Here is a 13849-nt window from a genome sequence, read left to right as displayed (position 1 = left end):
TTGTGTAGAGCTGGATTCTATACACACTTATATGCAGTGCTCAGAGGTCTCCCTGTACAGAGTAGCAATCATGCAGTGTACAGTTGGTTCCTATACACACTTGTATGGAGGGCTAAGGTTTCCCTGTACAATGTGGCAGTTGGTTCCTTTACACAAAGTACAGCCATGTTGTGTAGAGCTGGATTCTATACACACTTGTATGGAGAGGTCAGAGATCTCTTTGTATACGGTAGCAGTTTGTTCCTATACACACATATATGGAGGGGTCAGAGGTCTCCCTGTACAGAGTAGCAGTCATTTTGTGTAGAGCTGGATTCTATACACACTTGTATGGAGGGCCGAGATCTCCCTGTACAAAGTGGCAGTTAGTTCCTATACACACTTGTATGGAGGGTTCAGATGTCTCTGTGTCTAAAGTGGCAGTTGGTTTCTATACACACAGTATAGCCATGAGGTGTACAGCTGAATTCTATACACACTTGTATGGAGGGCTGAAGTCTCCCAGTGTACAGTTATTTCCTATACACACACAGTACAGCCATGCAGTGTACAGTCAGTTCTATACACACAGTACAGCCATGCAGTGTACAGTCGGTTCTATACACACAGTACAGCCATGCAGTGTACAGTCGGTTCTATACACACAGTACAGTAGTGTACAGTCAGTTCTATACACACAGTACAGTAGTGTACAGTCAGTTCTATACACACAGTACAGCCATGCAGTGTACAGTCAGTTCTATACACACAGTACAGCCATGCAGTGTACAGTCAGTTCTATACACACAGTACAGCCATGCAGTGTACAGTCAGTTCTATACACACAGTACAGCCATGCAGTGTACAGTCCATTCTATACACAGTACAGTAGTGTACAGTCAGTTCTATACACACAGTACAGCCATGCAGTGTACAGACAGTTCTATACACACAATACAGTAGTGTACAGTCAGTTCTATACACACAGTACAGTAGTGTACAGTCAGTTCTATACACACAGTACAGCCATGCAGTGTACAGTCAGTTCTATGCACAGTACAGTAGTGTACAGTGAGTTCTATACAAAGTACAGTCGTTTCTATACATACAGTACAGCCATGCAGTGTACAGTCCATTCTATACACAGTACAGTAGTGTACAGTCAGTTCTATACACACAGTACAGTCCTGCAGTTTACAGTCGGTTCTATACATACAGTACAGCCATGCAGTGTACAGTCCATTCTATACACAGTCCAGTAGTGTACAGTAAGTTCTATACACAGTCCAGTAGTGTACAGTCAGTTCTATACACAGTCCAGTAGTGTACAGTCAGTTCTATACACACAGTACAGCCATGCAGTGTACAGTCGGTTCCATACACACAGTAAAGCCATGCAGTGTACAGTCGGTCCCATACACACAGTACAGCCATGCAGTGTACAGTCGGTCCCATACACAGTACAGTAGTGTACAGTGAGTTCTATACACACAGTACAGCCATGCATTGCACAGTCAGTTCTATACACACAGTACAGCCATGCAGTGTACAGTCGGTTCTATACACACAGTACAGCCATGCAGTGTACAGTCGGTTCTATACACACAGTACAGCCATGCAGTGTACAGCCGGTTCTATACACACAGTACAGCCATGCAGTGTACAGTCAGGTCTATACACACAGTACAGCCATGCAGTGTACAGTCGGTTCTATACACACAGTACAGCCATGCAGTGTACAGCCGGTTCTATACACACAGTACAGCCATGCAGTGTACAGTCGGTTCTATACACACAGTACAGCCATGCAGTGTACAGTCGGTTCTATACACACAGTACAGCCATGCAGTGTACAGGCGGTTCTATACACACAGTACAGCCATGCAGTGTACAGTCAGTTCTATACACACAGTACAGCCATGCAGTGTACAGTCAGTTCTATACACACAGTACAGCCATGCAGTGTACAGTCGGTTCTATACACACAGTACAGCCATGCAGTGTACAGCCGGTTCTATACACACAGTACAGTTATGTATGAGGCAGTCTCCTCGTACAGAGTCCAGTATAGCCATGTACCGGTGTCACTGTCAGGTCTCCCCGTGCACCACACACAGCTGTCCCGTTGGGTCCTAACGGCTCTAATTCCATCCTCTCCAGGAACTTTTTAGTGCGGTCCACTCTGTAGCCTCTATATGACGTCACTCGGCGCCGTTTGTTTTTTTGTGCCTGCGGACCAATCGTGAGTTAGAGAGGCGTGGCCGTGCGCCGGTGGCGGGAAGTTTTCGGGGTGCTGTCTTGTAGGGAAGACTCCTCGGTCAGAGTATAGGCGGCCCCGGTAGTGCCGGACCTCCGTCTCGCCCGTCATGGACAACTTCCAGAAGGTGGAGAAGATCGGGGAGGGCACGTACGGGGTGGTGTACAAAGCTCGGAACCGGGAGACCGGAGAGGTGGTGGCGCTGAAGAAGATCCGCCTGGACACGTGAGTCCTGGGGGCCCGGAACTGAGCGGTCCTGGCACAAGCTCTGATTGTGTGACTCCCCCCCGGATCCCTGTGACTGGGGGGCTGCCATGCACTAAGAAATCAGTACAGGGAATAAAGCCGGAGCAGCTGTGCATGGCAACCAATTAGCTTCTGTCTTCAGCTGGTGCAGTTAAACTTGGTAAATAAAAGATAAAAGCTGATTGGTTGCCATACATGGCTGTTCCAGCATCTGCCTGCTCCAGTTTTCCTAAGTTTTCCCAGTTAGTACAACACATGTACATTCATGAATGCAAACTTGAAGTTTTTATAAAAAATAAAATGAAAAAGTATAGCATGTTAAAATGCAATGCAGCTTGCAGGTGCACATCAAAACCCATTGTGCGGTGCGAGCAAACCCCACACACCAGATATGCTGGGAAGTGTTTGTCAGCTCATACCCAACGCATGGCAACCAAAAAATGATTCCCTTTCAATGCAGTTCACACCAGTGCACTGCTTTTGCCCAGTGCTAAAGAATAAAAGTATGGGGTGCGCTATATTTTTTTTACCGCAACAAGTTGCATAAAGGCAAAATACTAAATAACACCTGCATTACAAAACAATCACCACAATGCGTATGCGTTACCGGATGAATGAGCCGGACTCCAGGCACATCTAAGGCCCCTTTCACACTTGTGCGACCGAGACTGGACTTGAAGCAATGTTTGTGTAATCTTGAGGTCTGTGGCCCTCAAAACGCATCAAAGTCGGACCAAAGTAGGGTAGGGACTACTTTGAAGTCACACATATGTGAACAGTACTCATTGGAAATCGTGGGGTATGACTTGTCATGTGACTTTGCAGTCCCAAGACGCAGGACAAGTCACGCAAGTGTAAAAGGGGCCCTAATGACACAAATAATTTCGACTCTGTAATACCTCACCATTCCATGGGATTGTTTTAAAGCGGTAATAGGAAAATATTGCTGACAGGCAGGGTTTTTATGACTGAATAGATCCTAGTATTCCTTTTTGTCATAAATACATCCTCCTGCCTGTCGGCAATAACATACGCCATTGGTCTCCAAACTGTGGCCATAGTGCCAAATGTGGCCCTTTGCTTGCATTCATTTGGCCCTTGGGGCACTTTGGGACACCAAAGGTGGTGGCACTGTTTCTCCAGCAGGCACCAATGGTGGTGGCACTGTTTCTCCGGCAGGCACCAATGGTGGTGGCACTGTTTCTCCGGCAGGCACCAATGGTGGTGGCACTGTTTCTCCGGCAGGCACCAACGGTGGTGGCACTGTTCCGAAGGACACAGGGGGCAGGGTTCTGGGAGGAAGTCTTGCAAGTGCTGGAACATGTTGCACCCTAAAAACGAGTAGACAATGTAACCTGTTCCAAAGGTGCACTTATTCTTTAACTTGGTAGCAATCTGTTATAGTTAATTTACAGTAGAGTTCATACAGTGGATATAAAAGTCTACACACCCCTGTTAAAGCGGTAGTATCCCGCTTTTTGACACTTTTACCTACAGGTAAGCCTATAATAAGGCTTACCTGTAGGTACAAATAATATCTCCTAAACCGGCATGGTTTAGGAGATGGTTTAGGAGATATTTACAGTGCATGCAGCCGCTCGCGCTCTGAAGGTCCGGGGGGGTCCTTCAATTTATTTGCCGGGAGCTTGCCGGAATATCACTCCCGCGCGCATGCCGGAGCCGTCTCTTCCGGCTAATCACCGTGCTGAATCCGGAAGAGACGGCGAGGGATCATGGCAGCGCCCGCAGCGATGTCCGGGGGTCCGTGTCGGGGCTTCGTTCTAAGGTAAGTTACACATAATGGGCTAGTATGCGATGCATACTAGCTCATTATGCCTTTGTCTTGCAGGTTTTTTTTTTTTTATTTTTTTTATTTTTTAGGGTTTACAAACGCTTTAAAATGTCAAGTCTCTGTGAGTGTAAAAAATGAGACAAAGATAAATCATTTTTAGAACTTTTTCCACCTTTAGGCCCCTTTCACACAGGCGGACCGTTCAAATCCAGGAACTGTAGAAATCCAAAATTTGAGACCGCACTCAAGGAATGTGTTGAAATCAAAAGATATCCTTTATTCTTCATAAATGAAATGGACAGACAGTGTACAGACAGACGTGCCAGGTTGACGCGTTTCACAACGCTGTAGGTCGCTTACTCATGACCACGACCATGGTTATGAGTAAACGACCTACAGCGTCGTGAAACGCGTCAACCTGGCACGTCTGTCTGTACACTGTCTGTCCATTTCATTTATGAAGAATAAAGGATATCTTTTGATTTCAACACATTCCTTGAGTGCGGTCTCAAATTTTGAATTTCTACAGTTCCTGGATTATGGATCTGACCTGCACCAGGTTTTGGAACACACACCTGAGCGTCCCCCCCCCCCCCCCCCCCTACTGGACCGTTCAAATCCGCCTGTCCGGTTTTTTTTTTGCGGATCTGAACGGTCCCCCCATGCATCCCTATGGGGCATAGGATGTCAGTGGAGACATGTCCGCTGACATCCGATCTGTCAAATCTGGATGAATGGAAAGCCTATTTTCCATCCTTCCAGCGGATCGGATGAGAATGGACCGACGGTCCGTTCCCATCCGATTCCCCCATAGAGATGTATGGGGCTGTGACAGCTGTGTCTCCGCACAGTGCGGAGAACAGCTGTCATTCTCCTGCTCAGCGGGGGATCGGCGGATCGATTCCCCCGCTGAGAAAAGCGGAGTCCGTTTGACGGACTATATGTGTGAAAGAGCCCTTAATGTGACCTATAAACTGTACAACTCTGAACAACAAACTGAAATCTTTTAGGTGTAAGGAAGTAAAAATAAAAACATCTAAAATAATATGGTTGCATAATTGTGCACACCTTTTTAAACGAATACTTTGTTGAAGCACCTTTTGATTTTATTACAGCACACTTTTTGGGTATGAGTGTATTAGCATTACACATCTTGACTTGGCAGTATTTGCCCACTGTTCTTTGCAAAAATACTCAAAATCTGTCAGATTCCGAGGGCATCTCCTGTGCACAGCCCTCTCCAGATCACCCCACAGATTTTCACTCGGATTCAGGTCTGGGCTCTGGCTAGGCCATTCCAAATCTTTATTTTTCTTCTGGTGAAGCCATTCCTTTGATTTGGATGTATGCTTCTGGTCATTGTCCTGCTGAAAGATGAAGTTCCTCTTCATGTTCAGCTTCCTAACAGAAGCCTGAAGGTTTTGTGCCAATATTAACTGGTATTTGGAACTGTTCATAATTCCACCTACTTTGACTTAAGCCCCGTACACACGCAGCGATTGTTGGCCGACCGACCGGCCGTCTTTTGTCCAGTGTTGTTGTGTCGGTTGAAATGTGCTATAGACTGCACACAAATTTTGTCGGCCAACAACAACCAACTGCAGAAGTGATGTCATGTTCTGGTCTACTTTTCATGTTTTTTTTCTTCACTGAGCATGCCCAGTCTTGATCATCTGATTTTTGTCAGCCGAAATCTGTACTGACTGAGGAACAATCGGCCGTTCTGCTGACGGCCCACAAAAATTTTATAGCCTGCACACCAGATTTTGTTCGGCCGAAAAGTCGCAGTTGGTTGTCGGAAGCATCATACTAACAAGCCGATAATCGGCCGATCGGGCGGCGGCCGAAAAATCACGGCCAACAATCGGTACGTGTCCGTGCCTTTAAGGCTCCTGTTTTCATCTAAAGAAAAACAACCCCAAAGCATGATGCTGCCACCACCATGCTTCACTGTGGGTATGGTGTTCTTTTGGTGATGTGTTTTTTTGCGCCAAACATATCTTTTGGAATTATGGCCAAAAAGTTCAACCTTAGGCTTATTAGACCATAACACATTTTCCCACATGCTTTTGGGAGACTTCCGATGTGTTTTTGCAAAATTTACCCGGGCTTTGATGTTTTTTTTTTCTTTGTAAGAAAAGTCTTCCGTCTTGTCACTCTACCCCATAGCCCAGACATATGAAGAATACAGAAGATTGTTGTCACATGTACCACACAGCCAGTACTTGACAGATATTCCTTCAGCTCCTTTTAATGTTGCTGTAGGCCTCTCGGCAGCCTCCCTGACCAGTTTTCTTCTCGTCTTTTCATCAATTTTGGAGGGGCGTACAGTTCTTGGTAATGTCACTGTTGTGCCATATTTTCTCCACTTGATGACTGTCTTCACTTTTGTTCCATTGTATATCTAATGCCTTGGAAGTTCTTTTGTACCTTTCTCCTGACTGATGCCTTTTACCAATAAGATCCCTCTGATGCTTTGGAAGCTCTCTGTGGACCACGGCTTTTGCTGTAGGATGCGACAAAGAAATGTCAGGAAAGACTTACCAGAACAGCTGAACTTTATTTGGGGTTAATCAGAGGCACTTTAAATGATGGAAGATGTGTACTGACTCTTCCTATTTAACATGAGTTCCAATGTAAATGCTTAATTCTGAACACAGCTACATCCCCAGTTATAAGAAGGTGTGCACACTTATGCGACCACATTATTTTAGTTTTTTTTTTTTTTTTTACTAATTTGGCTGTGCAGTGCATTTCTGTCAGCTGTTGTAATGGTGAACAATTCAGAAAGATTGGCAGTGCATCGCACCAGTGCACTTGAACACATTTATTCAACTGCAGCAGAGAAAAATCAGGCATTTTAGCTGTTTGCCTGGAGTTCAGCTTTGATAGAGAATTCAATGAATACTTCTCAGAATGGGCAGTGGGAGGTATGTGTAATGTTTATTCTATGCTGCACTGCTCACAGGTAATCGCTGGAGGTCGCAATATACTTGAAGGCTGTCCCTACACACATTTAGTTAGTGTAGAGAGCACCTATTTCTAGACCAGAATTATAGTTTGCATAAGGTCTGTAAAACTTCTGCTTGCCACAGTTGCAGGTCTGGAGTCATGTGGGATTTGGGAGGGGATGTCCGGGTCCAATAAGGCTCAGATAAATCCATATATAGCATGCCTTCTTCTGGCGGTTTCCAATCACCTCTCATTACATGAGTGCAGTGCAGCATAGAAATAACTGGTCATTGCTCCTGGCACTGATAAGGAATTAAACAGGTATATTAAGCAGATGCCTTCCTGGTGGTTTCAGTCCTTGACTGCAAGTAGGCTGCACACAGACAAGATGACAACATTGTAATGTTCACACAGGCTTGGACCAGTGATTACATTTTCATGATTGGTTTGAATAACACTTCACCTTGTGCTTTCACTTTGCAAACTGAACTTTCTCTATTTCTTTAGTAAATTGCCCCAATGGCTTTGGACATCTGATTCTTTCTGAAATCCAGAACCCTTCATTAGACCTGCACCAGAAATTAGAAGATGTGATTTGTGTACTGTCCCATCCGTTCTTGGAAATGTGCCCATTTGTGATTAGCTGCAGGAGGGTCCCAACAAAGGGGGTCCCTGTGACGGGAAGCCCCATGAAAAGCAATAGGAGGCTGACTGCTCCCACAGCTATTTGTGGCCTATCACATGTAATCACTCAAGTAGCGATTACCCTCTAATGATCAGCCTTGAGCACAGACAGCCCCATGTTTGAATAGAGCCTAAAAGGATTCTGGGATGCTAAATTTCACAAAATTCAGGCAGAGTCAGCTCTGTTGTGCTTTAGTTGAGCTGCTGGCACAGGTGCTAAATCTGTTTGTAATGGTGGAGACCTTCTGATTTTCATAGAAGCTCATGAGCTAGAATGTCCAGTATTTAACCATCCCAGCATGTTGTCAGATGACGGCTAGGCAGACCCTTTGCCATTCCTGATGGACGTCACATGACGTGCTCCCAGAACACGCCTCACGCGCAGCCTACGGGATACACTGCTGCGCAATCTGTCACCGGACACGGCTATCACAATATATTTTATATTTTGTCCATGAAACCCCTAGCGGTCGCTTTACGGTCCAACGTCTCCTTTAAGGGAGTGCTGTTGGGCAATAGTTCACACAAATTGAGCATTTTCGAGTATGATTTATTCATACCTTTTCTAATACAAGAATAGCCTTTCCGAGCATTCTTCATGAATTGCAAGTTTGGCTTCTATAGTAACTTCAAAGTAAATGTCACAAAATCTTGGTGTCTTACTAATACTTTACCGTCAATTGAAAAAGAAATGCTGGAAACTAACTTTCTCTAATTGTCTTCCAGGGCAGCATTTGAGCGATATGCTCCTCCCACCTGAAACAGGAAACACAATGGTCCACCATTATAAAAACTTCAGTCATACCTTCTGCCTCAGTTTTTGTTTCCTCCAGATCTACTAGGAGCTACACCTGTTTGGTTTTTTACAGTCTCCTTGCTACGCTGCAGGAGGCTCCCTGACCTGCCTCCCTCTCAGCTCACTGAGCCTTGGGCAGGAAGGTCAGGGCCAGCAAAATAGGGCAATGCTAGCCCTCGCCTGAAGTTTCACCCCTACTGAGGGGTATGCAACTATCCAGCTGTAAGGTACCCAAGTGGTATCCCCTCTATCAAAAGGCCCTAGAAGAGAAAAATACCTGGAGGAGGTCAGCCTTGGGAAGCACTTCAACAGACAGGTCCCTCAAGCGGAAGGTGCGGGACCGGAGCGCGGTAAGAGGGGAGGGGGGAGCTTGCTTTGCCGGACCCACTTTATGGCACCCCCAAGGTCTTCTCTCCCTCTCCACTTGCATCAGAGGCCACAAGCCAGTAGCAGTACAGTCTGCTCCTCATGGAGGAGCAAGATGGTGACGGAGGCGGAGCTTGTGTCACTTCTGGCCGTGGCCATCTTGAGAAGGGCGGAAGTCCCCAAGCAATGGACTTCTGTTTAGAGTTCGAGGGGCATACGTCCATTGACATTTCCAGGCGACACCGCAAAATGAATAAACATAAAAAATACTGCAATCTTCTCAATAAATGAACAGACAAACAACGGGACTTTAAACTAAAGAGAGAATACAAGACCCAGCGGAAGGATGTGCAGGTATGTCCACCAACCTGCACAGGGGAAGCTGGGGGTGGAGCTGGAGTAGGAATCAGTATACAGGTCCATATGCTGTTTTTTTTTTTTTTCCTGGGACTGATCATGTCGGACGGCTCACCACCCTGCCCTGCAGATCCTGCTAGTCAGGAAAGCTCCAAGGTAAGCCAGAGCACTCTGGAGTCCCTCTGACTTTACCTCACCACATACGTCTTTGACGGTGGTACATGGCAACTATCTGTCTCATGGGGCCTTCCTTGTCTTTCTTTTTTGTAGGCAAAGGCCCCAGAAGAGAAAAAGGCAAAGACCAGCAGCAAAGCATGCGCTTCTTGTGGTCATAGGTTTCCTCCAGAATGGAAAAAACACGATGCCAAAATGCATCAACAAGATGGTGGCTAAGGAATCATAGGGGTTCCTTTAAAGACCAGTTTGATTATTTAAAAAAAAAAAAAGATTAAAAGTGCTATCAGCAGTCCCCTCCGTACGGCTATAAAGGAGCTGGAAATCACAACAAGCTCCCGCCGGAGCAGCAGCCCATCTACCAGTAACCCCCCCCCCCCCATCCCTACTATCAGCAGGGACGAGGGGGACCAGGAGGTGGAAATGGCAGATTCAGATACCTCAATTTCAAAATCCGCAATTAGCTCAAACTCTGTCTCGGAGGATGAAGATCCAGAGGCCGAAGCCACACTCTTTCCCTCAGAAGACAGACAATTTACTCAGAGCCATAGCAGACACTCTGGGCATCAAAAGAGCAGAAGGTCGCGGAACTCTCCCTGCATGACAAAATGTATAAAGGTTTACAGCAGAAAAAGCGCAGGACTTTTCTTGTACACGATACTCTAAAAAAACACAGATACCCTTTTACGCCAGCAGACACCAAACCCTGGGCTAAATGCCCTAAGGTGGACGCCTCCCTGATGCACTAGAGTTGCAAAGAAATCGGATTTGGTTTTCAACGACTCTGGTATCCTGGCTGACCCCATGGGTATAAAAAAAAAAACACACTTTTGAGAAGGTCTTGGGAGGCAGCAGCAGCAAATATCAACCCAGCCATAGCTTCCACTTGACGGCTAGGGCCCTACTTGTTTGGGTAACTCAGTTGCAAATGCTACTAGAGCATGGGTGTCTAAACTTTTGGCTTCTCTGGGCCACATTAAGTGTAGAGAAATTTTCTCGGGCCGCATATAAAATGTATACTATAGTTAAGGTATCTCAAAAATAAGGAAATAAAAAATCTGCGCAACTAAATGTCTCCTTAAGTGAAAAAACTAATATATGTATATAAATAAATAAATAAAAGCAGCTGCTATGACAACCTATGCTTATCACTGCAAATCCCCAAAGTAAAATATATCAAAAAGTACAGCGCTACTTATGCATAATTATACACATGTGCAAAATCAGCCAAAATATAAAGTGCATGCAGTATATTAAAGTGCTTAAAATGTGCAATATATTCAAAAAAATTGTGCAAAAAAGTGTAAATGAATCATTTTATAAAGTGCACTAATTAAAGTGCATCAACAGTTCATAAATATTTCTTCACATCCAAAGCTGCGAAACTTGGCTAAAAAGGTGCTTGAAAAGTGCTTGTGCTTCCTCCACCACACAAGGATGGCCTCTCACCTCAAGGTTAGACCTGTTTCACCACAAGGTCTCATCGGCTGTTCCCCTGAGGGGATAATGTAAGCCACACCACCGTATCAGGAATCCTTCCCTTAAGCCACTTGAATACCGGGCTAATCATGTGGCTATCACCACATTCCTATGTGGTTAAAAAAAAGGGAGATATCTAGTGCTTTCTGTATATAATCGATTTATTAATAATGGAGATAAAAAGGTTCACTCACAAAAAAAGCACATAAAGCTGTGAGGGCTTAGATCACGTATCTGTGTCAGTATCAGGAGCTGGCCACCGAGTCTCGTCTCTCTGAAGATCTCCGCCCCCTATACGCGTTGCGTCATACGTGCAACGAAATCAAATTCTTCAGTATGGGCCTAGCGGACGCATCAGCAGAGTCCGTAAGGACATCGGCCAAAGCTACTGGCCTTATCAACCAGGAGAGCTTTATGGCTGAAATCCTGGGGAGGGGACATTGCATCTAAAAACAGGTTATGCGGCATCCCTTTCGTAGGTGAACTACTATTTGGACCTGACTTGGAAACTGTCTTAGATAGAACCGCAGCCAAGAACAAGGTTTCCTCAAGCCAAAAAGAGCCAGAAGAAAACGCCCTTTCGTCAGTCCAGGAGATTTAATAAAGCAAGTCCGAAAAAGTGCTGGGTCCAACAGGACCAAAAGGGCAAAAGAGATTTAATTCTCAAGTCTACAGTCCCAAAGGGAAAAAAGCAATGACCACCAGTGGGAGAGTATCACAAAAAATTGGTTTATTCTACGCACAATAGCAGAAAACTATTTGATAGAACTCTCCTTCTGCCCCCCCCCCCCCCCCCCAGCCAGGTATCTGGTGACAAAACTCCTATACTCCTCAGATTAATCAGTCAATTTTCTGACAGCATTAGAGAACCTGATGGCGCACAAAGTGGTCTGCCAGGTGCCGTCGGGAGAAGCAAAGACTGTAGTCTTCTCGCATATATTTGCAAGAAAGAAACCATCAGGCAAATTAAGGCTCATATTGAACCTAAAACCACTCAAGTGCATAAGGTACAAAAGATTTAGGGTGTAATCCATCTACTCATTCAGAAATATTCTCGAGGTGGGAGCATTCATGGCAATGGTAGAGTTACAGGATGCATACCTACACGTACCAATAGAAAAAAAGCTACCTAAAGATTTGCGATACAGGAGCCAGTAACCACAGTACATTTTCAGTACACGGCCCTACCCTTCAGTATCTCTTCAGTGCCCAGAATCTTCTCAAAGATAATGGTCGAAGCACTGAGAGAGGGCTAAGACAGCAAAGCACAAGTCATACCGTACCTAGACAATCTTTTTTTTCTTTGGAGAATCGGCAGACGAACTGACCGGTTATGCACGTGAGCATATCCTACCTCCAAGGCTTAGGGTGGATAGTGGACGAAGAAAAATCGCAACGAACACCAAGCCAAAGGGCTACATACTGGATGACAGTATAACCAAGATTTTTTTCTGCCAGAAGAAAAGATCAGGAAGATCATGAAAGCAAAGGTGTCCTTAACAAAGGCCAGACTCATGACAGTAAGACGAGGCATGGCAGTCTTGGGACCATTGATGTCCTCAATTCCTGCCATAACCTGGGCTCAGTTCCACATGAGGCCACTGCAGCACCACATCTTAGCCCAATGGGATGGCAGGACAGCATCCCTAGAGGCTACCAACATGATTCTCCTCGCAATCAAAATTACACTACAGTGGTGGCTCAGGCCACTGACTTATCTCAAAGGCTGCTAATGGACACAGGACGATCCAGTACAGATCACAAGGGACGCCAGTGCCCTAGGGTGGGGAGCGCATATGTCGGGCCACTATGCACAAGGGAAGTGGGACACCCACTGGGCCCAAGCATGCTAAAAGCCGTAGACAAAGCCCTAAAGGCATTTAAACTGGCAATTCAGGGCATATATGTCAGGTTTCAATCGGGCAATGCCACAAGCTTGGCCTACCAGAACAAAGGGGAACAAAGTCGCCCCGTCTCATGGAACTGACAGAAACGGCTCTATTATGGGGAGAGAAAAACCTCAGATCCATCTCCACCATCCATCTAAAAGGGACCGAAAACATATTGGCAGATTTTCTAAGCAGGAAAACCGTAAGACAGACGGGAGTGGTCATTAAACCGAGGTCTTTCTATGGACTCCCAAAGTTCTTCTCCCTAAACCCAAAGGATGGAAACATCGGGATAGATGCGTTTAGCCAACACTGGACTCACTATCTGGGGTATGTATTCCCCCTGGCCCGCCTTAATACCAAAGCTGGTACAAAAGGTCAGGCAAGGAGGGGCAACAGTAATGCTCATTGCACCTTACTGGCCTCGGAGGCCATGGTTCAGTCACCTAAAAACCTCAGCACACAACCTCACCTACACTCTCTGATGTTCCGGATCTCCTGTCACAGGGACCAGTCAAACACCCAAACCACAGGGTAATGAAGCTCTCAGCCTGGTTCCTGAAAGGATGAGGTTGCAAAATAAAGGTTTGTCTAGCAGTGTGATTGACACCATTATAGCTAGCAGAAAACTGGTGACCAGAGCCTTCTATGAAAAAGTAAGGAAGAAATTCATCCTCTGGCACAAGAAAAAGGAAGTCACCAAGGAGGGGGCTATTCCCACAATTCTGGACTTACAAGAGGGGGCTGACAAGGGAATCTCACAATACATTAAGAGGGTGACCTCTTGTACTATCTTCCCACCTCGACGTTGGGCTAGCAGAGGATACACTCATTACGAGATTGCTTCTCTCTCTGAGGAAAGCGAGTCACGTAAAATA

General features: G+C 45.7%; 1 protein-coding gene across 1 annotated transcript in view; it reads left to right on the top strand.

The window, feature by feature from the left end:
- Window positions 1-2242: 2242 nt before the first annotated feature.
- CDK2 (cyclin dependent kinase 2) overlaps window positions 2243-13849 on the top strand; it is a 36419-nt gene continuing 24812 nt past the window's right edge. The window contains exon 1 of the mRNA XM_082246887.1: window positions 2243-2461. Within this exon, the coding sequence (XP_082103013.1) occupies window positions 2346-2461 (116 nt within the window). The 5' untranslated portion in view covers window positions 2243-2345. The remainder of the gene's footprint in view (window positions 2462-13849) is intronic.

Source organism: Pelophylax lessonae, assembly GCF_965119305.1.
Source record: "Pelophylax lessonae genome assembly, chromosome: 2".
In the NCBI taxonomy this organism is placed as follows: domain Eukaryota; kingdom Metazoa; phylum Chordata; class Amphibia; order Anura; family Ranidae; genus Pelophylax; species Pelophylax lessonae.
Note: the sequence above shows the minus strand (reverse complement) of the source record. Positions and strands in the feature narration are given on the sequence as shown.